The 25,637-nt window shown below is 43.9% G+C and overlaps 1 protein-coding gene across 1 annotated transcript in view; it reads right to left on the bottom strand.

The window, feature by feature from the left end:
* arhgap28 (Rho GTPase activating protein 28) overlaps positions 1 to 25,637 on the bottom strand; it is a 211,263-nt gene that overhangs the window by 48,642 nt on the left and 136,984 nt on the right. The window contains exon 4 of the mRNA XM_041189968.1: positions 24,469 to 24,686. Coding sequence (XP_041045902.1) covers positions 24,469 to 24,686 — 218 coding nt within the window. The remainder of the gene's footprint in view (positions 1 to 24,468; positions 24,687 to 25,637) is intronic.

Raw genomic sequence — 25,637 nt, 5'->3', positions numbered from 1 at the left:
GAAGTGGGGATGTACACAGATGATTGCACAATGTTCAGCATCATTCGCAACTCCTCAAATACAGAAGCAGTCTATGTCCATGTGCAGCAAGACCTGGACAATATTCAGGCTTGGGCTACAAGTGGTAAGTAACATTCGTGCCAAACAAGTGCCAGGCAAAGACCATCTCCCATTGGCATTCAATGGCATTACCATCACTGAATCTCCCACTATCAACATACTGGAATTCACTGTCGCTGGGTCAAAATCATGGAACTCCCTTCCTAACAGCACTGTAGGTCTGCACCGGTTCAAGAAGATGGCTCAGCACCACTTTCTCAAGGGCAATTAGGGATGGGCAACAAATATTGGCCATACCAGTGATGCTCACATCCCATGGAAAATTTAAAAAAACAACTGGACTCTAAATCCTTTGAATAAAATTTGATAAATGTCTGGCAAAGCTCATGCTCCTGATTTCTAACTGCCACTGGAAAGTATGTATTTGTTGGTGATGGAGCATGCTTAGCTGCAATGATATTCACTATTGAACAGCTTGCCTGTACTCCAGGCTTGCGTGAATAATGTTTACTTGGCTCAGTTACCAAAAGGGTGTCTATCCCCATCTAATCATACTACACTCAGGAAATTAGAAGAGAGAGAGGGAGAGAGAGAAAGAGAGAAGATTGGGAGAGAAAAAGAGATGTGTTAATTTTCAATTCATTATTTTCTTCCTTATTTCAACACAAGCCAGATGTCTTCAGTGGGGAAAACAGGAATTGAGCAGGTTAACCGCTACACTTGTGCAGAATCCTTGTTCCCTTGTGTTTTCAAGAATTTGAGGGATTTTATGGACTGTGTATTCTGTGGTGAGCTGCCATAATCTTTTCTGCTTCATTACATTTTCTGTCCCTATATTTAGTGAAGTGCTCAGATGGAAGTTGGGGATGGAATTAATCTCCAAAATGTAAGTTTGGGGCACTTTGTTCTCAGGTCAGCGAAGCTGTTTGATTCTGTATTACCAGTGCAATGATCATGATGGTACTCTGGCTACCTGAAGATTGTAACTCCAGATGGCAAACTGTGAGTGAACTAGATTTTTCTTGCTCACTGATGGGCTAGGTCAACATTTATTACCCATCCCTAATTGCCCAGAGTGAACCAGATGGGTTTTCCAACAATCGACAATGCCATTTAATTACCTCAAGCACTATCAAGTAAATAATGGAATTCGTGTCTTATTGCCACTCTTTTGTATCTTGCAACCTATTTTTATTTTATCTTTTTGTTATTCCATTCTCCAATTTATCACATTTTTTCCTCTTTGTTTTCAATTAATTTTCAAATGGTCCTTTTCCTGTTTCTGATAATCCAGCTGCATACAGTTTATTTATTTTTTTTAAAAAGAGTATTAAAAAAAATGAACTGACAAAAAGTAACAAAGTAGAGCAACACAAGAAAAAAGAAAGTGGAATTTGAAGACAGGCAGAAGGAATATAGAAATGAAATCGATGATGCGATGTTGTTTCCCCTGGCTGGAGAGGCTAGAACTAGCGGGCACAGTCTCGAAATAAGGGGCCGGCCATTCAGAACTGAGGTGAGAAGAGATTTCGTCACTCTGAGGGCTGAGTCTTTTGAATTCTCGGCCCTAGTGGGCTGTGGATGCTCTGTCGTTGAGTATATCTATCTGATCAGCTTATAAAGCTCTTGCTGATGCTCATCAACTAGCTGAAGCAGTGGCCCTCCATGACGCCTGCCTATCACTTGAGAATTCCCCAGGGCTCCTAGTTGGAGTGCTATGCAGCAGCATAATGGTATAGCTTGGCATGGAGGGTATGAGGGCCATGGGATCGATTTGGATTCTAAAGGGAATTAATAGATATTGGAATCAGGTGGGAAAGCGCAGTTGAGGTTGAAAATCAGCCATGGTCTTATTGAATGGCAGAGCAAGCTGGAGGGGCCATACTTCTACTCCAGTTCTAAAATGAAGGTAAAAGCATAAGCTTACAGAGAAAAAAGGCGAGGGAAGCCTAGCCAGAGAAAGAGTAACAAAACATAATGAAATAAAAGAAAGAGAAAAGGAAATGGTAAGTAATGTATTACAGTCCAAGCTTAGCAATAGGTTCCAAATACAAATTAAGCCATTAGTTAATAGCATTGCCATTTATCGAGGAATAAATGTATGTTGCAACAATAGGAAAGGCAAGAAGTAATACAGCTTTCTGGCAATATAGCTTTAAGGCAATATATTACTCACAGTGTTTGGGTCTTGATCAGGGTACAGATGGATGCTCACTACAGGTTCAACTTCACACTTACACTCACACACCAAGATGGACCCATCATGACCAGAGTGTTCGCCAGGCATTTTGCAGTGCAGCTCCTATGCTAGGCTATGCAATCCAATAGTGAACTAATTAACAGAATCTATCTGATCCACTTATAAAGCTCCATTGTTTCCATTCTATTTTAGTCAAGTCCAGTACCATGTTTATATATTTGCATATTCACTCCGAGTATGGAAGCATTCCTAGGTCTCACAAAGTCATTGTTGGAGACACAAATCAAAAGCTGTATCGCATGGTGACCCTCGAATTAAATGTTTTGTAAGTTTTTTTTGCAACATAGAATCTCAAATTTGAAGAGGGGCTATTGCAATTGGAAGTCGGAAATTAATTTTAGAATATCTAAAAGTGCATGTGAATGTGTGCAGATTGTGATCAGTTAATTGGGCTAGGAACACGCTACTAAAATAGATGCAAAGATTCTGGCAACCAAGGGCAACACAGCACCAATGACTGGTAATTAGTATAATGTACTTAGCTAGTGAAACATTGAGGTGACTTCCATAACAACAAACAACAACTTAAACATTTAAATAGGCAACAGAAGATCAGAAACTACAGTGCCAGAACTTCCCTTCAGCCAAGCTTGCTACCTTTTTCCATGCTATCATTGCCTCCATTGATTTATATATTACTCAGATTCATTTTCCTTTCATTGGCTTACTTGCAGTACAATCCAATAGCATCTATCTGATCAGCTTATAAAGCTCTTGCTGATGCTCATCAACTAGCTGAAGCAGTGGCCCTCCATGACTTCTGCCTATCACTTGTGTATTCCCCAGGGCTCCTAGTTGGAGTGCTATGCAGCAGCACAATGGTATAGGTTGGCATGGAGGGTATGAGGGGCCATGGCAGTTGATACAAGGCATGAGATGGTATGCATTGGCATGGATGGAGCATGCGGTGTGTTTGGGGCGGGTGAGAGGTATGAGGGGTGAGGGCTGAAGGGATGTTTTAATGTTTATTTTTTTATTTTTGGACAATGCCAGAGACCTAAGGCAAGCCTTCCAGCATGCCCGCCTCTGCACCCAGCAGCCTCTTCACTTCTTCCTGAGTCACCTGCACCAATTCCCATTCTACCCGCATGCCCCCACCCCAACGTCCGGGCAACCACTTTAATGGTCAGGTTTGCGGCGCCAGGAATTCTCCCATCTTTTCACACGCAATCCAGGTTGGAAAATCTGGGTCAATGTTTTACTTCCCAATATTGGGGTGATGGCTGGTACAATGCGGGCTCATTTGACTCAGATAACAGCTCATCAGGCATACAGAAAGTAACTCTGATATGATTGCAGTCTTCCCACTAAAAAGGTCAACTTAGCACTAATTACATCTGCTAAATAAAGAGAAAGGGAACCAGAATTATTTGATTAAATTACTTTACTGATGTGTAACGGGCATTTATAATTTGTTTGTTACTTGTTAAGCTATCAGGAGAGTTGTCATTACCGAGAAGATTTATTCATTGGATACATCACAGTTGTTTATTAGCAGGGAGTTCACTTGACTGACTCCTGAGAAGAAGGGGTTATCTTCTGTGGAAAGGTTGAACAGGTGCCTATTAGAAGAATGAAAGGTGATCTTATTGAAACATATAAAAGCCTGAGGGGACTTGACAGGGTGGATGCTGAGAGGATGTTTCCCCTTCTGGGGGAATCTAGAACCAGGGAGCACAGTTTAAAGATTGGGGGTCTCCCATTTAAGACAGAGACGAGGAGAAATATTTTCTCTCAGAGAGTCATTAGTCTGTGGAATTCTCTTCCCCAGTGAGTAGTGGAGCTCAGTCACTGAACATGTTCAAGGCTGAGTTAGACAGTTTTTTGATTGACAAGGGAGTCAAGGGTTATGGGGAGCGGACAGGAAAATGAAGTTGAGGCTGCAACCAGATCAGCCATGATCTTATTGAATGGTGGAGCACGATGGGCTGAATGGCCTACTCCTGCTCCTAATTCTAATGTGGTGTGGCTGTGGAGTAATCGAGCAAGGCAAAGGAAGAGTAAGCACTATTTTCATAAAATCAGTGTACATTTGTATGGGTTTGATGAGTACAGAATATTTACCAGCTAGACTAGCTACAATTCATTACCAATTCCATAGAATTTACAGTGCAGAGACAGGCCTTTCAGTCCAACTGGTCTGTACTGCTGTTAATGTTCTACATGATCTTTTACCCCACCCTACATTATCTGAGCCTATCAGCATAACTTCTAGTTCCAAAGAAGAGTCATATTAGACTCGAAACATTAACTCCGTTTCTCTCTTCACAGATGCTGCCAGACCTGTTGCCTTTTCCCAGCACTTTGCTTTTATTACAGCATAATCTTTATTTCCTCTCCCCCTCATATATTATTCTAGATTCCCCTTAGATGCTAATCTACAATCACTCCCTGTGGTAGCAATCTCTGCATTTTAATCACTCCTTGGGTAAAGATGTTGCATCAAAAAGACAGAATATGTCACACATTCACTGTGTGAAATGGGGGTGTAGTGGTAATGTCACTGGACTAGTAATCTAGAGGCTTAGGCTAATGCTCTGGGGGCATGGGTTCAAATCCCACCATGGCAGCATGTGTTAATAAATCATTACTCAGTAATGATAACTGTGAAACTATCACTGATTGTCATTAAAAACCCATCTGGTTTACTAATGCCCTTTGGGAAGGAAATCTGCTGTCCTGGCCTATGTGTGACTCCAGAGCCTGCAGCAATGTGGCTGACTCTTAACTAACCTCTGAAATGGCTGAGCAAGCCATTCAGTTCAAAGGCATTTAGGGATGGGTGACAAATGCTGCCCTTGCCAGTAATACCCATGTTCCATGAATGAATAAAGGGAAAAAAAGAAAACACTGGGCCATGGACACTCAGAAAACTAAAAAGAACTATATTGCACCAAAAGTGAAAGATCTGTACCTTAAAAGCATGCTTGGTGATGTCTACATAAATTTGACAAGTGTTGAAAAGCTATCTATAATCATGTGCAGCTTCAAAAGACAAATCACAATTTATTTCACCATCTCTACTAAAAATATGTCTAAATCTCTGAGGTCCCAATCTGTCTGGGCACCAGAAAGAAACAGCCCTGAAAAATACCACACGTATCCAGGCCTGGGGCTTTTAAATGACCCAGCAGAAGCCCCCAACTGCATGTTTGGCTCTTGGCAGAATTAGAGATCAACCAGTCAGAAGGGTCTAAATTAAACTGAAAATCCTCAGGTGGCAGAGGCAGGGGCGGGAGCAGGGGTTGGCATGGTGGGTAAGAAAACAGTATCCTGTATTACACCCAGTAAGCTTCAAAAGTTCTGCTTTGGCTGTGAAGCACTTAGTGACATTCTGAGATCACAAAAGGCACACTTCAAATGCAAGTTATTCTTCTTTCATTTGTTCGCCCTTTGCCATGTACAGCAGGTCTCTGATACCCCTCAGAGCCTCTAGTCGGTGGGGGGTTGTGGGGGGTGGGGTGGTTTGGTTTGGGGGCTGGCCACAGCATCAGCTTTTTCTGGGAACCTATACCCTTAGACAGGCAGAAAGCAGAATAGAAGGAAAGAGGCAGGAAACTGGGAATGCACATGCACCTCATTATCTGGTGACTCTGCCTTGCAGAAAGCCCTAGGAATGCTAGGACAGGAGACATCTAGGGATCTATGTCTCTACGCTCTTCACTGACCTTTGGTCATGGGGAGTACTCAGCTCCCCGTTAATAGGGGCCAGGAAAACCAGTCCTCCTGCAGCCAGTGTATACACTGCAAGGGGTTAGTATACATTGCAAGGGAATGTGTTCTCACCCTGTATCACCTCTGAAATGGATGAGTAAAAAGGATGGTTTCAATAATAAAATCAGAAAATAAAATATAGTAGCCACCAATAACTAAAGATTTAAAAATTACTTAGATCAATCCTCCTCCTCCTTCAGGTACCATTCCTTAAGAGGGCATTGGCAACCATGCTCTTCCATTGGAGTGGTCCATGACTATGCCTGGTAAAGTGCTGTAATGGTTTTGTTTATTCATGGGATGCAGGCGTCAATAACTAGACCAGTATTTGTTGCCCATCCCTAATTGCCCTTGAGCTGTTGCCTTCTACAATATGGCTGACCAGAAAACTCTCCTGCTGTTTGTATTGGGAGGATTCACAGGCTGATAGTCAACCCATTTGGCCACATTACAAACACACCTACCCTGGCCATCGAGTCCTAGAGTGAAACTTGAACCCAGAGCTTCGGGCCCAGAGGTAAGGATGCTACCCATTGCACCTCAAGACCTCCCTATAGATGAAGCAGCCTTTGAAGAAGAAATGTGACCTTTCACCAGTTTTATTGCATGTTCTCCCTTGAAGCATCAATCTGTCTCCTTTCATGTATTTTCAGTTTTTCCCATTTTCATTTCATATTTCCATCATTCACTGTTTCTTAATCTCACTTTCCTGGCAGTTCTAACTTTTAGTTTTAATCCCATATTTCCTTTTAATAACTGTTAACAAGCTTTAAATTAAAATTAAGATTAAAATAGACAAGGCATAACATCTGTCTCACATTCTCTTCAGATTGTTTCTCTACAAAGCGGCAATAATTGTATCAGATTCTCTTAATCCTTTTCTGTGGGTGTTCCCACGCTGCTCACGCTGATCCTTTTACCACAAGATGCAACAAAGGATTGAATTGTGGTATCTTAAAACCATTGGCCTCCAGAATAAATAATCATATGGACCATTAACCAAATATTATAATTGATATTATCAAATAGGAAAAACCTATTTCTAATTCAGCAATAAAAAAACAAGAAAATCAGATGCTTCCTTATTTAGAATTATAGAATGGTTGCAGCTCAAAAGGAGGCCATTCAGCCACCATGTCTGTACCAGCTCTCTGAAAGACCAGCTCAGCTGGTCTCGCTTTCCTACTCTTTCCCCATAAACCTGCAAGTGCCTTCCCTTCAGGTGTTCATCCAATTCCCTTTTGAAAACCACGAATGAGTATACCTCCACCAGACCCTCAGGCAGAGCATTCCAGGTTCTAACGACTCATTGCATGAAAAAGTTTTTCCTCATATCACCTTTGTTCTTTTGCCAATCACCTTAAATTGGTGTCCTCTGGTTCTCAAACTTTCCGCCAATGGGAACAGTTCTCTCTATCTGTCAGACCCCTCATGCTCTTGAATACTTTGATCAAATCTCTTCTCAACCTTCTCTAAAGAGGACAACCTCAGCTTTTCCAATTTATTCATGTAACTGACGTTCCTCATTCCTGGAATGATTCTTGTAAATCTTCTCTGCATCCTCTCTAAAGCCTTTCCACACTTCCTAAAGTGTGGTGCCCAGAATTCTACACCATGGGTGGGATTGTCCCAGATTTGCACTAAGTGTGGGAGTGGGTGGGAAAAATGTCATTTTACCTGCTGACTGCAATGGTGGGTTTTCGCGCCATATTGTCCCATTCCCATGTCGTTAATTATACAGCCACAGGAAACACACAGTCTCGCTGGCGGGTGCCCTTCAATTTGTCCACCACGCCGTTACCTCATCGTTTCTTTGCACCAGGAGCCATATTTAAATTTCAGCCACACACACACTTCTCAATACTTGCAGCTCAGGACTGCTGCAGTGAAGATATGGCCCCAAAAGCCAAGAAAGGTGCAGCCCCCAGTTCAGTGACACATTTCTGGAACACCTTCTGGATGCTGTGGAGACCCGCCCAATGTCCTCTACCGCCACATTGGCCGCAGGAGGCCCATCAGTCTCACCACTCCGGCTTCGGAGATGGTGGCAGAGGTGGTCAGTGCCAATGCTGCACACAGGAGGTCGGCCATCAGTGCAGAATATGGATGAATGATCTCATCCGTGCCACCAGTGTAAGGCATACATCTCATCACTCTAAACTCACACACTCACAAGCCCATCACACATTCACTGACATCTCAGTCACTGCCAGCTCAAGGGACATCACCACTCACCCTCTCACGCATACCCTCACATGTCCATCTGGCCTCATCTCCTCTAGAGACTGCCTCTGCAGCCCTCATCATCTTAAGGCCATTTACACAGGTCAACACGTGGCCCCACACACACCCTGGGATATCCCCGTACCCCAGTTCAGCCTTCGCCCTGCAGTCTCTTCCCTTGCCTGAGGCTACTTCTGCCCCTTCCCTAAGCAAGCCCTAGCCCTGCAGCCATTGAAAAACCACGCCTGCCTTACAGCTAGTCTGGTACATGGAGACCTGCCCGTGAACATCCCCAAAAAGTGGGGTGGTGCTGACTGCGAAGCCTGGTGCTCATGACCGTGAGTGCTGCCCGAAGCAAGGTAGGCAAACAAACCTCGAAGCCCCCAGCGAAGTGCAGCTCACCAAGTGCACATCGCTTATGTATAGCTGTGAAACATGTCAGAGTGCATTCACGCTGACATGCCCAGATGAACCAGCCTGGGGGAAGATTTTGGCAAGCAGGGCTTATAATGAGATGCTAAAGTATTGAAATTAGGTCCCCAACATGTGATGGCAGGAAACACTGCCCACCTTTGATGGGTGGAGGGGAGGACAATCGCAAACTGGTTTCACGACAGCGTGAAAGTGATTTTTGGTCTTCTCAGCGTATTGTTACCCCCTGCCCGCCATGATGCCCGATGCCAAAGGGGCCAGAAAATTCCAGCCAACGTTTCAGTTGAGACTGAACCAAAATGATATAAAGGTTCATCACAACTTCCTTGCTCTTGTACTCTATGTCTCCATTTATAATGCCCAGGATTCCAGATGCTTTATTAACCACTTCATCAACATGAGCTTCCATCTTCAATGATTTGTGCACATGTACCTCCAGGTCTAACTGTTCTATATCCCCTTTAGTCTTGCATACTTTATTTTATATTGCCTCTCCTCATTTTTCTTACCAAGATGTAATTTTCACTCAGAGGTCATTGCCAAGGATAGGAAGACAAAAAATGTCCAGCATTAATTGTGATGGGCCCTTGATTGCTCTTCTTGTAATCATCATAACTGTGGCTACCCAGGCAGCGATGGTGGCAGAATGGTAATGTTACTAGAGGCCCAGGTTCATGTTCTGGGGGCATGGGCTCCAATCCTAAGATAGCAGCTGGTGGAATTTGAATTCAATGAATAAACATGGAATTATATGAAGTTAGTCTCAGTAATGGTGACCAGGACAACTGTAATCAAAACCCATCTGGTTCTCAAATGTCCCCTAAGGGAAGAAAATCTGCTGCCCTTATCTGCTCTGGCCTACATGTGACCCCAGACCCGCAGCAATTGGTTGACTCTTAACTGCCCTCTGAAATGTTCAGTTCAAGGGCAATTAGGACCGGGCAACAACTGTAGTCTTTGCCAGTGATGCCCACATCCCATGAAAGAATAAAGGATCTTTTGACAGGGTAATTAAACTAAAGAGCTAACTGGGTTTAGATAAATACATCTTTAATTTTCCTTTTTAATTTTTATTTAACTTGGGTGGAAGTTGCTGTCCATTGTGTCCTGTCCCCAGATTGTGAGATGTTTTGAACAGCAGATTTGTAACGGTCTGCCAAGATTCAGGTGTTGGAAGTATTTCTGGTAGATTGAATATACAATGGTAGCTTTTTCCTCTCCTATAGATGGAATGTCCTGTCACAGGAAGTTAAAGCATCTATGCACGCTGAGAGCTAGCACCATTTATTCCCAGAAGACCAAGTGAAATCAGGGACACTGGAGCTGGTTGTGTGATGAACAGAAGCTGGCATGTTACAACTTTAATTCTTGTGGTATCGAAGCTCGAGTTCCTCTGCTGCTAAGCCTGTTTCAGACTGGATATGCTGACATTCTGAATAAGTACTATTTTCTCAACAGTCAGGTACTTGTCAGAGTGCTAACTTACTTTATTGCTTCTCCCTGTCTTTGCTGCTGGCAGTGAATGATATGACATTGCGAGCATCATCAGCCCTCTGCTATCTTGAGCAGCCACAACCTTAGGTAATGAGTTTTGTGGGGTAATTCTGTCCTTTCCCAACATTCACACGTTGTTATTTTTCAGGAAGAATCACTGGAAACATCAGAGGACACTGGCTGCTTTTACAAACAGTGAGCCCAACTGTGCAATGCTTTAAGCTGTTGCCCCACATTGAAATCATCTAATTCCACATAGGGTAGCAAGTGGAGATTGGGCTAATATGTTGTGTATGACCCGTTACCACACCAAGTACTGTATTTACCCATTGACAACCAGTTAAACAAAGAAGGCTAAAACAATCATTAATAGTTCCTGCTAAAAACTCAATTCTTTGACCAAGCCTTTTGGCCTCTCTATCTCTCTCTCTCTTCAGGTACCATGCCCTCAGGGGGTATTGGTGACCATGGACTTCCATTTTGATTTATGTTGGCCTATGATTATGCTTGGCAAGATACTGCAGCAGTTTGCCATTGTCCTCTGCAGTATGGCTGACCAGGAAACTTTCTCACTCTTACTGCCTGTCATCAGACATAGTGTAAGGATTTACCAGCATGACCCAGACCTCCCATTTCAACACTCCACCCTGCTCTCATGCCCACGTCTGTCCTTGGCCTGCTGCAATGTTCCAGTGAAGCTCAATACAAACTGGAGGAACAGCATCTCACCTTCCGACTAGGCACTTTACAGTCTTCCGGACTTAATATTGAGTTCAACCATTTCAGATCATGAACTCTTTCCTCCATCCCCACCACCTTTCCAATCACCTTTTTCCAAAAATTTATATATTTTTTTACAAATATATTTTTCTTTTCCCATCTATTTTTAATTTTTTTTGATCTATTGTTACATCTCCACCTTTTAGCCCATTTCGACCCCTTCCCCCCACCCCACCCCCACCAGGGCCATCTGCCACTAGCTTGCCCTGCTTGCTATCCTTAATGTCCCATTAGCACATACATCCTTTAGATAATATCACCATCTTCAACACCCCTTTGTCCTTTTGTCTATGACATCTTTGGCAGTCTATCTTGGCCTCCACCTATCACTGGCCCCCTATCGAGCTCTACCTGTCCCACCCCCCACTACCAGCTTATATTTCATCTCATTTCTATATTTTTTTAGTTCTGATGAAGGGTCATGCAGACTCAAAATGTCAACTGTATCCCTCTCTGCAGATGCTGTCAGACCTGCTGAGTTTTTCCGGGTATTTTTGTTTTTGTTGTTGGTAAGGATTTACAAGCTGGTTAGTCAGCCTGTTTGGCCACGTAATGCACACACATGGCCATCTAGTCCCAGAATGGGAATTGAACTTAGAACTTCTGGCTCAGGGACAGAGACACCAACCACTGGGCCTTCTGGTCACCCTTCCTACTAACTTCTTCTTTGGCTCAACATTCATTTATTTCTGACTATGCCTCTGTGAAATGACCTGAGAAGTTTTTCTATGTTAGAGGGGGTCTACAAAAGCCTATTTTTATTATTGGTTAACTCAAAGTAATGGAAAAGCCCATCCAGATGTTTTATGTTGTGTTTGGGCAGGACCATTCCATTGAAAGCAGTATCTGGAGGTCTTCCATCCTTCAACTTGAAGGACAATGCTCAGCCTGCTAATTCACAGACTTGGTAAAAGCAGGCACCAGAAATGGTTTAACATGAACCACAAGTCCTCCATTGGTTAGCCTGTCATAAAACACACAGAATTGGACTACATGTTCAGGCCAGTCACAAATTTATTCACATTATTTATTGAGTTCCATTCAATAACCAACTTCTGAGTCATTGCAAATCATTAATTATATAAATCATAAATTAGCTAGTGCTTATAATACAAAAAGCGTTCATTCCAAGAACATTTTATTACTTAATTTGAGTGATGGCTGGAAAATGTTTCCAATTATGTTTTAGCAGATTAATATTAATTGAAAATCATTTTATTTTAAGGTTGCAGATTAGGAGCATTGTAGACTGGAAATTACTGTCAGCATAAAGCTTACTAAATTGTGCGACAATTGGCCAACAATGATCAGGAATAGAGTGCTTAATTACTACTGTTTCACTGCTGAATGAAGCCTAGGAAATGAAAGATGCTCAATTCATGTGTTACGATAATTAAACCAGTTGAATGGGCACAAATGTATGTAAAGATCAACTGATACAATTTTTCCTTTCACTTCCTAAGTTTATGCAGTCAATGGAGATCAGGCTGGATTTTATACTCATTCACCGGCGGGTTTGAAGCGTAGGACATGTAAAATTCAGTGGGTGGCCTGTCCACCACCTGCTCACCACACCCCCACCTCCCCACGCCCCGACCCCCGCCCCCCTCCCCACTCAACCCCACCCCTCCCCCCCAATGTTCCCCACCCCCAGTAGCTTCTCAAACTCCAAACCCTTCACTGGTGCCTGCCAGCTTGGCACCTGGCGAGACCCCCAAACACTTACAATACAACCCAGTGCAGTACCAGAGGTGGCCACCACCCCCAGTGGAGCTGCTGGTACAGGAGAGCTGCCAGCCTTCTGAGGAGGCATTTCCCTGTGGGGCAGAAATCCTGTCTCCAGTATATGGTTGCAGGGCAGCCACTGTTTGCCTGGGCGGTCCTCTGTCCCAATTTTTCAGCTTTCAGGGGAGGCAGGGACCCCCACGCCCCTTAAAATCCAGCCCATGGTGTTAATATCCCTGTGTGTGCTGGGCTTGGTAGAAGAGGGTAAGTGAGAGGAGCAAAGAGCTACTCAAGAGATTGAGCAGAGAACCGGTAAGCGCACAACTGGCCAAATGGCCTCTTTCCATACTGTAACCATTCTATGATTCTACCTGATACACTGTCGAGCCTTTCCCTCTGTTGTACACTCTACTGAGATTGAGCCTTTCCCTCTATTGTACACTCTACTGAGATTGAGCAACGTCTGTGCCATCTCCTTCATGACTACCTCTGTCTAACATGCCATGTTCATACAGCACTGTCAGTAGGAACATAGGAATAGGAGTATGTTATTCAGCCCATCGAGCTTCATCCACCTTTCAATCTGATCATGGCTGATCTGTACCTTAACTTCGTCTAGTTACCTTGGTTCTGTAACATTTAATACCCTCCCCTATCAATCTCAGTTTTGAGACTTTCATTTTGGCCTCGCCAGCTTTTAGGGGAAGAGAGTTCCTGTTTTCCCTCACCCTTTTTTGTAAAGAAGTGTTTTCTGACACCACCCTTAAGCAGCTGAGCTCATTTCGCCGCTTTGTCTGGATTTTCCCACCAGGAGAAATTGTTTCCTTCTATCAACCCTATCAATTCTTTAAATCAGCTTAGGTAACACAAGAAGGTAAATGTGGTGTAGAGGTAACATTGCTGGACTTATAATCAAGAGGCCTAAACTAATGCTCTGGAGACATGGGTTCACATCCCATCATGGCAGCTGGCTGAATTTACACCCACTTAATAAAATCTGGAATTGAAAACTAGTCTCAGTAATGGTGACCATGCAATACAATTGTTGTTTAAAAACATGCCTGGTTATTGCATGTTCCTTAAAGTTAAGGAAATCTGCTGTCTTTACCTGATCTGGCCAACAAATGACTCCACAGCAACATGTGAGCTAGCCTCGCAAGCCATTCAATTCAATTGGGGATGGGTGACAAATCCTGGTCTTGGCAATGACACCCACATCTCATGAAGGAATAAAGAAGTGATCACCATGTGATCTTCTGGATTCAAGGGAATACAAGTCCAGTCCATGCAGCCTGTTCTCAATTTAACCCTTTTAGTCCCAGTCTCATCCTGGTCAATCTGCACTGCACCCATCCCCCAACCCACCAAGCCCTATGTATCCTTCCTGAGGTGCAGTGCCTTGAGGTGGATGCAGTATTCCATATGGGAATGGATGTGCAATAGCCATCAAAATCCATGTGGCCCTCAGTTTTTGGGGTCAGCCCCTTCCATGCTGACACCGAGGTTACATTCAGTGTCAACCAACTTGCTGCCCATTTCTATTAAGAGTGACATACTCATTAATCAGCCCTCACCACTGACCATTGAGAGGAATGGCATTCCAGATATTTTTGCGGTGTAATTGTGCACAGAGAATTTTGTACAAATCTCCTTGTAACGCTAGTATGTCACCATCAGCCCAGAATCCCAGAGCCCCTGTTATGTTTGAATGAGAAACTGTGTTCACCAGCATCCAATTTTTGGGTGTTACAGGTGCTGTCCACAGCATGCTCACACGCTTCTGACATAAAACGGGCTAGATGCCATTCTGGTAAAGGTGTTGGCGAGTGCAGTTATCATCCACTGGCACATTGGTGAGGTTGGGACGATTTGTTACATATTTTGCTCCCACCCACATGACGTCCAACCAGAGTTAAAATCAGGCCTAAAGATCACACTTGCTTGACAGGCAAGGAGAGGACAATCAAATGCTTAGCAACCAAAGACATTGTCCTGCGACTAGTAAGAGTTCCTTGACATCAAAGAGTACTTATGCATGACAAATACTAAAAGGAATTCACAGGAAATAGTTTCCACTCATTCCCCAGAAGAGATGATATCTGGGTGACATAGAAAGACATGTATTGGATTTCCATTGACACTAAACCACCCAAATACATCGTCACCGTAGCTCATTAATTTTCCCTGATTTTGTTTTCCTTGCTGCCCAGCTCACCCATCTCTCTTGCCAACCCTCTCTGCCATCTCTGTTGCTGCCCTCTCTCATTTTTTATTATTCTTTTATAGGATGTGGGCATCGCTAGCCAGGCCAGCATTTGTTGCCCATCTCAAGTTGCCCTTGAACTGAATGGCTTGCTAGGCCATTTCAGGGGGCAGTTAAGAGTCAACCACATTGCTATAGGTCTGGAGACACATGTAAGTCAGACCAGTTAAGGATGGTAGTTACTCCTTTCACTTTCATGCTCTTGCTGCCTTTTAGTTAAAGCTTTATCACCCCCTGTCTTACCCTTCTTGCTGCTTGTCCCTCTCATTTCTTTTGCCCATGTTATCTCTGTTCTGTGTTCAGAAACCTGGTTAATATGCCATGCAACCTGACTCAAATGATCTTTTAAGTAACTGGACAGTTGCAATGATGCATCTCTTGCACTCGAGCAACGATAGTACCAACAATGGAGGAAGCAGAACATATGGCTGATGGGTGCCTCAGTAATCATGCAGGCTTGGGCATGGTATGGGGCAGGATTTCATGGGTGGTGGAATCTACCATCCTGCCGCCAAAAAATGTCCCCTGAAACCCGCCCCTGCTCCGGTGGGCTACCTGCAGCCATTTAGCACTTGGCAAAGCGTTAAGTGGCTCAGGGCAAGACTTCAATCCCCATCTACGGATGGGAAGTCCCACCTCCCAGAGCTGCCGACCAATCCGATTGGTTGACATTTCTCTGGTCCCAGCAGAACCCAGGAGTGGTGGCCACTGCTGGGACTGCATTCTGTCCCAGCAAAGAAGAGCCTGGAGCTTGTTGACAGGTAGGTTGAGGGGGGGTTGTTCTCAGTGGGGGCAAGAAAGGGGGGTTGTGAGGGGTTGAGCGCCAAGATCGAGGGAACATGCCACAGTGTGTGTGGGGTGGGGGGGTGGGGGGAGCTGGGGAGGTGGACAGAATGTTGGGCAGTCTCTGAAAGCGGCCTTTCCCACCCAAGGCCCAAGTAGGCCTATATGCCAGACTTTCCACTCATCGCCAACCTCCCAACAACCTAAAAATTGTGACCGGGCAGGAAATTGCTCATGAGTGGCCTTGAATTGGCCTCCAATGTGCTTCAATTAGCATGAGACCTCGCCCGCTGACAGATAAATTGCAGTCAAATCCCGGGTGGGCGGGTAAGTGGTGAGAAAAGTGACCACGGGATTTTACGGGGCCCCTCCCCGCTACAAACCTGCCTGCAGCCGACTGGAAAAACCTGCCCATTGTCTACCACAAACCTGAATCACCTTTCAGGAAGTGGGGAGTGTCCTGTTGATCTGACATTATGGGTTCTTCTCTCTCTCATACCTTGCCTCCACACTGGTTCATTGTTTTCACTCAAAGCCCTTTGCCCATTTTCTCACTTCAGATGACCATTGCCCTCAGTCAGTGGCTGGGATTTCCTAAAAGTCTGCCCCATGTTGCACTGCACTCAGTGAATCTGCAGTACGTCCCTGTAGTGTCCTTTTTTTTTAATCTGCCCTGCTTTCATCTGCCATCCACAGTTCATAAATCACTGCCCCATTTCAACATGACCAGCCCAACAGAACGGAGTGTTGATTAGCATGGACTCTTAACGTCGTCCACACATTCAGATGAGATGGTAATCCAAGGCCCCCTCTGCCCTCTTGGCTGGGCACAAAAGATCCCATGGCACTATTTTGAGAAGTACAGTGGCGGTCTCCCTGCTTTCTTGCCAATATTTATCCCTCAAGCAACATCGTTCATACTTATTATCTGTTCATTATCTCATCGTTGTTTGTGAATCCTTGTTGTGCCTAAATTAGCTGCCATGTTCCCTAAAGTGTAAGTTATCACATTTCAAAAGCACTTTATTGGCTGTAAAGCACCTTCAGACATCCAAAAGGCCATGAATGGTCCTATATAAATGCAAGTCTTTTCTTTCTCTTTCATTGCTAGTGATCTTGTCCTGCCACATTACATGAAGTGAGCTGCAAAGGCGACTTTGATTAAGCTTTTCCAGATGTTGAGTGCGTCTGCTATAGGTGTCCATGCTTCACATCTATACAGTATATACAGAAAAGCAGTGCTTGTGCTAATTAGGAAACATTTTTAGGTTTATAGTGTTTAAAGCTATGAAACTAATCAGCCCTATACTGCAGTAAAAGAGGTAAACAAAATAATATGTTGCCTTACCAGGGGAATAGAGTAGGAATCAAACAAGGTTATGTATGGGCCCCATCTGGCAGACTGTGTAGATTAGATTTCCTTAATTACAACAGCAACTACAATTCAAAAATTCAAATACGGTCATTGAAGTTTAAAGTCCTCCTATTCTGTGCCTTGTGAATCAGGAACAACAAGGTATCCATCATATTTAAAAATAATGACATCGTTGTTATCATCTGTATGTATCTGGCTGTAAAGTGGTTTGAGATGTCTTGAGCTCATGAAAACTGCTATTGTCAGGAAAATAGAATAATTTTCACAATGTTATTGGAATTTATTCTAAGGTTGGAGTAGTGTGTGTGTGTGTGTGTGTGTGTGTGTTTAAATTGAATTAAAGACAGCTGGTCTGAAGTCATTGATGTATCAAGGAGGGAAGCTAGATTTGAAATGTTGCATAGGTAAACATGGCTAAAGTTTTAGAATGTGAGGTGTAAGGGGAAAATTTGCTTTTTTAGATAATCCAGAGTAATTTTAATTTCAAAAGAGATAGTGAAATATTACACTTAGCCAGAAGAAGCCAAACAAATGTGTTTATTTTTCCCAAAGCTTACTGATAAAATTGGTACTATGAAAGATTTTTATTATTAGAAAAGTAGGGTTGAAAAGACATATTGGGAAAATGGGATTTACTTTAAAAAGGGAGAAACCTGTACAAAAAAGATGAGGTTATGTGTAAAAGGAAGAAATTCTAAGATCTAACAAGTGTGAAAAGCCTCCAGCCTCTAAGCCTCAAGTTGCTGTCTGCACAAACTGGAGTGAAGAAAACTCACTTTGAATTTGACTGTTCAGGGTATCATGCTACTTTGCCTGGGTCTTTTAAAATATATGTGTTTACTGCTGCCTTAACGGAGGTGTAACTGGGAGTTAGATTAACTAGGGGAGGTAGGAGTTATCATAGTAGTAATTTGTAAACCTATGCATGTGCTTAAAATCATTTTTTTATTAATAAAGGTTATTAATAAAGGTAAGTGGAGAGGCTATATAAAGAATGGGAGCAGAGCGGCTGTATAAAGAGTGGGAGTTTACCTGTGAGGGAGCGGAGCGGCTATACGAAGAGTGGGAGCAGAATGGCTGTATAAAGAGCAGGATCCAAGTGGCTGTATAAAGAGCCTGAGTTTACCCTTGAGGGAGCAGAGTAACTGTATAAAAAGTGGGGTGGAATTTCCCTGTGACGGAGTCGGCTCTCACCCAGACACTCAGTGGTGCTGGAATTCGAAAGGGAGAGAGCTGATTGGTACATTGTGGGTAAGTTGTTTTCTCTTCCACTTTAAAGTGACATTACAAAAGGTAAGAGTATCAGCATTTGATTCTTTTTAAGAAAAACTAAATAGTTTTCCATTTGGCTTAAATTTAAGGAAATAGGTCTGACATTTTCCCACCTCAGGCGGGCTCGGCAGGGAGTGGGTGAGGGCAGTTGGGAACCCAACCGCCACCCACGATTGGCTCTGCATCGTCATTTTACATGGGCAGGCTAATTAAGGCCCGCCCAGTGTAATATGTGAGCGGTAGTGCTGAGCACTACATGTGCAGGCACAGGAAGGAGGGAGAGTCGGGTCCAGCATCCTTTCGCACATCTACACGCGAAAGAGTGCTTCAACCTCCCTAAGGCACGGAGCTGCCTCAGGGAAAATGAAGCACTTTTTAAAAATATAATAAAAACGATAACATTTTAATGAAACATGTCTCCTCATGTGACTGCATCACATCAGATGGGACATGTTTTTATTTTTCAGAAAAAGTTTTTATATAATCATTATTAGCTTTAGGAATCTTCATCCTGCTTGTGGACTATGTTTCCTAAAAAACGTAAAGGCCACTTGGCCTTTTTGCCTGCCCAACAACCGTTAGGTTGGACGGGCAGCGTAGCATTCATGTTAATTACCTTGTTAATGGCCTTAATAGGCCTATCAATTATTGGCAGGCGCACAGCCGACTCCAGCGCGCGTCCACTGAACGAAACATCGTGAGACTGAGCGATGACGTCGGGATGCACAGGCCAGTGAGTCTAACATCAGTGGCATTGGAAAAATTTCTGAGGATTAATCTCTATTTGGAGGGGCAGGGATTAATCAGGGATAGTCAGCATGGCTTTGTCAGAGGGAGATCATGTCTAACAAATTTGACTTGCTATGTAGATGAGGGTAGTGCAGTTGATGTAGTCTACATGGACATCAGTAAGGCTTTTGACAAGGTCCCGCATGGGAGAATGGCCAAGAAAGTACAGCCTGTGGGATCCAGGGCAATTTGTCAAATTGAATCCAAAATTGGCTTAGTGGCAGGAGGCAGGGAGTGATGGTTGAAGGTTGTTTTTGCGATTGAAAGCCTGTGACTAGTGGTGTACCACAGGGATCGGTGCTGGGATCCTTGCTGTTTGTAGTGTACGTTAATGATTTAGACGTGAATATAGGAGGTATGATCAGTAAGTTCGCAGATGACACAAAAATTAGTGGTGCTGTAAATAATGAGGAGGAAAGCCTTAGATTACAGGACAATATAGATGAGCTGGTAAGATGGGCAGAGCAGTGGCAAATGGAATTTAATCCAGAGAAGTGCGAGGTGATGCATTTTAGGAAGACTAACGTGGCAAGGGAATACACAATGAATGGTAGGACCCTAGTAAGTACAGAGGATCAGAGGGACCTTGGTGTACATGTCCATAGATCCCTGAAGGCAGCAGCACAGGTAGATAAGGTGGTTAAGAAGGCATATGTGATACTTGCCTTTATTAGCCAAGACATAGAATATAAGAGCAGGGAGATTATGTTGGAGTTGTACAAAACACTAGCTAGGCCAAGCTGGAGTACTGTGTGCAGTTCCGGTTGCCACGCTATCGGAAGGATGTGATTGCACTGGAGAGGGTACGGAGGAGATTCACCAGGATGTAGCCTGGGCTGGAGCATTTCAGCTATGAAGAGAGACTGGATAGGCTAGGGTTGGTTTCCTTAGAGCAGAGAAGGCTGAGGGGGGACCTGATAGATGTATACAAAATTATGAGCGGCATAGATAGGGTAGATAGGAAAAAACTTTTCATCTTAGTGGAGGTGTCAATAACCAGGGGGCATAGATTTAAGGTAAGGGGCAGGTTTAAAGGGGATTTGAGGAAAAATGTTTTCACCCAGAGGGTGGTTGGAATCTGGAACACACTGCCTGAGGGGGTGGTAAAGGCAGAAACCCTCACAACATTTATGTATTTAGATGAGCACTTGAAATGCCATAGCATACAGGGCTATGGGCCAAGTCCTGGAAAATGGGATTAGACTAGATAGGGGCTTGATGGCCGGCATGGATACAATGGGCCTAAGGGCCTGTTTCTGTGCCGTATAACTCTATGACTCTAACTTAGTTTTGTAAAAACCCTATAAGGCTCAGTGATTTTACTACTATTTAATTCAAGACACACATCCCGCAGTAAATACACATTGTAAAATAGTTGTGGGAGTTGCTTCAAGCTTCCCTCTGGGATTTGAACAACTCAGCATTTAGCAACTGATGTGCCACAACACTATCTAAATGCAAGCCTTGCTTTCATTAGGTGACCACCACACAGAAAACATCATTGCTCGAGAATAGAAGTGATCATGATTCTGGCTTTTCGGAATGTATGTTAACAGAAAATGTTGAGGAAATTTGTGCTTGGTCTCCTTGGAAAGATGGTGCTGATCGTTTTGAACTTTTCAAGATTCACCATATTAATAAACAACTAAGACTCGGCAATTGGAAGGTTGGAGTCAAAGTTTGCAGATGATGTAGGGAGACATAAACAAACTTGCAGAGTGGCCAAATATATGCCCAATGAAATTCAAGCAAGCAAATTGCGAGGTGGTCCATCTTGATGAGATGAAAAAAGGAAGCAACTTATTCCTTGGAAGGTGAGTCAAGGCACTAAATGGGGTACAGCAGCAAAGCAATCTGGGATACAGAAACAGCAAGCCAACTTCTAGGTCAAAGATTATGAGAGCTTGCTGTAAGATATTATTATAATAATGATAGTTGGATCAGTGGGTTCTACAAATCCCCAGGTTCAACAGCTACACTCCAGTGAACCTTAGGAAGGACAGAAAAATATCAAACTCGTACGCATTGAGATTATGAACACTGTTGAAAACATTTTCAATAGTAATTTATTTCAGAATTATTGCATCTTTGTTTCCATTTCTTTTGTAAATTGCATTGAGCTCCCAGGGCAGTGTCCCTATGTCAGTGTGAAAGTACTGCCAGAACGACCCAGACAGGTCACTTCCTGAAGCCTAATCAAGGCTGCCATCCGGAATAATGCTGTTTCCCATGATCCTGGTCCCTTCACTGCACTTCAACGTTATGAGGAATTTTATTTAAAATGAAAACCACACTTACAATTTTCTTCAATTTGATGTTCCAGCTGTTGGATTGTGGCAGCATCAGGAATTATGCAATCAACTCATAACAGGTTGAGTGGATCTGTCATATGTCATTATTTTCTGCACCGGGGAATATACTTCTAAACTTATTCCATTGGCTGGAAAATGCGTTCGCATGTCCAGTGACCAAGAAAGGTGCTACGTAAATGCAAGTTCTTTCTTTTTCCCTTCTTCCCCTCTCCCACTCTCCCCTCCCCCTTCCATAAACACAAGCTTTTTATAAACAGCACAAGGGAAAGAAAAACCTTTCACGGATTGCGAATCTGCAGCCTGATTCACCCTCTGCCAATTTTCTTTCCCATCGAAGCCTGTTTTGCCTAAGATGAATTTACATCTGGAGCACTGTTGGATTGACCCATTATGCTTTACTGGCTTTTTATCACAAGCAGGATGACACTATTACCAGGCATTATTTAAAGATAAGCAAACAAAATAAGGGTCTGATGTAGTCATCGCAGTAAGGTTTCCAGTTACAAAACTTCAACTGTCATCCTTCCCTTGTGGAGGATTCCTCCAGTCTTCGAATCACATCAGTTCTCTAAGTTTTTGTTCAGGAATCCTGGCAAGATGCCACACCAACTTAACCTCACTCCCCAGCGGAAAAGCTCACAGAACATGATCACACCCTTACTGCAAACTCATCAAACCTCATGGATTAGTCATGAGAATCTGATACAGTTCAGGAGAAGGCCATTCAGCCCATTGTGCTTGTTACGGCTCTTTGATCGAGCTAGTCAATTAATGTCACTCCCTTCCTCATTCCCTATAATCCTGTATATTTGCTCCTTGAATAATATTGAAAGCTTCCATTGAATCTGTTTCCACCACACTTTCAGACACTGCATTCCCTATCATCACAACTCTCTGTAAAGGAATGTTTCCTCATCTTGTCTTTTATTCTTTTGCCAATGGCCTTCAATCTGTGTCCTTTGGTTACCAAACCTTCTGCCACTGGAAACTGTTTCTCTTTATTAATTCTATTAGCCCATTCATAATTTGGAACATCTTTATCAAATCTTCCTTTATCCATCCCAGCCACTCAATAGGGGAACTGAGTCTCACCACATAACTGAAGTCCCTCATCCCCAATACCATTTTAGTAATTCTCTCCTGCACCTTCTCTAAGGCCCGGACATCCTTCCCAAGTCTGACGCCCAGAATTAGTACTCCTAGCTGAGGTCTAACCAATATTTTATAAAGAATCACTATAACTTTCATACTTCATGGTCTGGATTTGAGCCTGGAGATGAGTTCCATGCAGTTTTTAACTGTGGAGGCAAACGGACAGATCATAGCGATTGGTGGGGTTGTGGGGGTGCAGGGGAGTGGAGGAGTTGGTGGGAGTGGGTAGGGGGTTAGTGCTGACTGTTATTTACTGGGTAGCTTGTTCAGCATGGAGGAAACACTCCTGCTCCCCCTGGCCCACAAGCAGTGCTGTAGAGACATTTACCTCAAGGATTTAGTCCTTTTCACCTCCTTGTACCTGTTGGGTTTCAAGAGGCCAGGGACAGCAGGCAGCCTGTGGTGTAAAGTTGAATTACCATTAAAATGAAAGCTGGGAGCCTCATTACAAAATGACTGAATGCTTCCCTCGAGTGGATTGGTTGCCCACGATCCTCCCACCTTCACTAAAGCCAGAACTGGTCAGGTCCCAGTCACATTGGATTCCTTTTTCAGGTTTTTTGCACTTTAGCCTATGACATGAGCCAAGCCCACCTACTCTTGGCAGTTAAGATTGAAACCTATGCCTCTATTAGTATCACAGGCAGCAGCAGATCCCAACCTTCGATGAGTGTTGCATTCAACCAACCAAGTCACTAGGGAAGTATGAGAATATTTTTACAGCTAGCCAGCCTTGGTTACACAAAGACACATGTGGTGGGCGAAGGATTAAGTCCTTCGCTGCTGCATTCATTCACTACGAAACCTACTGCCTTGGACAGCCATCGCGATTTATTCACAATGTGTAGCCCTTCACCATCAAGTTGACCTGCACATGTTCCAATAACAATGCCATGGTGTCAGTGACACTCTCACTTCTGAGGCAGATGGTTGAGGGTTCAAGTCCCACTCCAGAGACTTTCGGAGACTTGACATCAGAGTCAGGTGCAGGGTCCCAACACCGCACCATGTCGGGGGTAGTCACTTGACATCGATTTTTTCTGGATTGGCCAAATAATGGCCAGGGGGCACACTCGCTGTCTGGCGCGCTCTCGAAGCTGGAGGACATATAGGAGGCCCTTCAGCACTAAAGGAGCTGCAGCCTGCCTTTGCAGGTAAGGGAGAGAGAATTTTAAAATATTTGAAGTAAAAGATGGCCACAGCTGCCAGACCACCATTGTGGAGGCGTGCCCCTTTCACAGGGTAGCCTACGGCTGTACCTGTAACAAGGTAGGTGGGGAGGGCCTGCAGGCCAAACCGCAGCATTGCCCCCTCCACCCCGATCTGCCACCAGGCAGCTGCTGCGCTTCCGATGGCGCAGGACCTGCAGTCAGACTCAATCCGGCTTCTGGGAAAATGGCTCGGGGGAAGGATGTTAGAATTACGTGCCTTCCCACCTCAGCTCCTGCCCAATATCAGGGCCTAAATCCTGCCTTTGAGCTCCGAACATCGACTGACACTGCAATGGAGCGCAGCACTGACAGAGGTTCGATATTTTAGAAACATGAAACCTGGGCCCAATCTGTCTCCTCAGGTTGGACGTAAAAGACTCCACGGCATTGAAGAACAGAGGTGTTATCCCCAATATCCACCCCAATATTTATCCTTCAACCCACTTCTCTAAACACAGATTATCTGTTCATTGCTGTTTGTAGGAGCTTGCTGTGTGCAAATTGGCTACCATATCTCCCACATTACAACAGTGGCGTACTTTAAAAACTAATTTGTTACGCAGAGTGCTTTGAGGTTGTCAGAAATGAAATACAAATGCAATATTGTCTTTCTTTCTACTCACTGGAGAGTCCGTAAGACCAAACACATCTCGAACGTCTCGGACTGGCTGCTTGTTCTTTCTCCGAGTGGTTTGGGTGTAAGTGTCTAGTCGCCGCTGGACGGCTGCAGCCTGAGCTCGGGTCAGTGTGGACAGCAGAGCCATCCCATCCTCTCCAGCGGAACCCGAGACAAGGGTGGACAGGCCTACCTCCTGCAGCCACTCCGCTTCCATTTCTCCCTCTGCAAAGGCAACACAAGGTCACATTTATTAAAGCAGAAAATCCAACAATCTGACCAGGAGGTTGAGCAAAGAAATAGAATCAAAGAGAACCTTAGGGATATGCAGGCATTTAGTCACTATCTGTATAGTTACACAATTTTAAACAATTTTTCACAGGATGTGGGTTTCACTGGCTGGACTAGCATTTATTGCCCATACCTAACTTCCCTTCAGAAGGTGGTGGTGAGCTGGCTTCTTGAAACCCATGTGGTGTAGGCACACCCCAGTGCTGTTAGGAAGGATTTTGACCCAGCCACAGTGAAGGAATGGCCACATATTTCCAGGTCAGGATGGTGTGTGGCTTGGAGGGGTACTTGCAGGTGATGGTGTTCCCATGCATCTGTTGTCTTTATCCTTCTAGGTGGTAGAGGTCGTGGGTTTTGAAAGTGCTGTCAAAGAATGTACATCACAGAAATAGGCCATTTTGACCAGCTGGTCTATAACAAATTAGTTCTTAAAGTATGCCACTGTTGTAATGTGGGAGATATAGTAGCCAATGCTTATGCTCCACAAAGCCTCTTTCCACCCCTCTTTATTGAAACTATCAGATTTTCAAGGCAGTTGGGAGAGTAAACACAGGCTATCCTTTGCTGGAGGATGGAATTCAGAACTCTATTGACAAAATCTCTTGCCAAGGAACATTACTATTGGAGTAAGGATGGGGAATATATCCTATGGCTAAATTTTATGATTCATTTAAACGAAGAGGGGGACTATTGTGACATTCCAGTGATTGGCCAGTGGCGGTGGCCTGTCTGTTCTAGCAGTGAAGAGGCTCACCACAATTTTGAGACCCAGCCTCATTTAAATTTTGCAAGTTTGGTTCACCAAACAGGCAATTGTATTATTCATTCACAGGATGTGGAAGTCACTGGCAAGGGCAGCATTTATCGTCCATCCCTATCTACCCT

Source organism: Carcharodon carcharias, chromosome 6 (genome assembly GCF_017639515.1).
Source record: "Carcharodon carcharias isolate sCarCar2 chromosome 6, sCarCar2.pri, whole genome shotgun sequence".
Taxonomy (NCBI): domain Eukaryota; kingdom Metazoa; phylum Chordata; class Chondrichthyes; order Lamniformes; family Lamnidae; genus Carcharodon; species Carcharodon carcharias.
The sequence above is the reverse complement of the archived record's forward strand: the minus strand, read 5'-3'. Positions and strand labels throughout refer to the sequence as shown.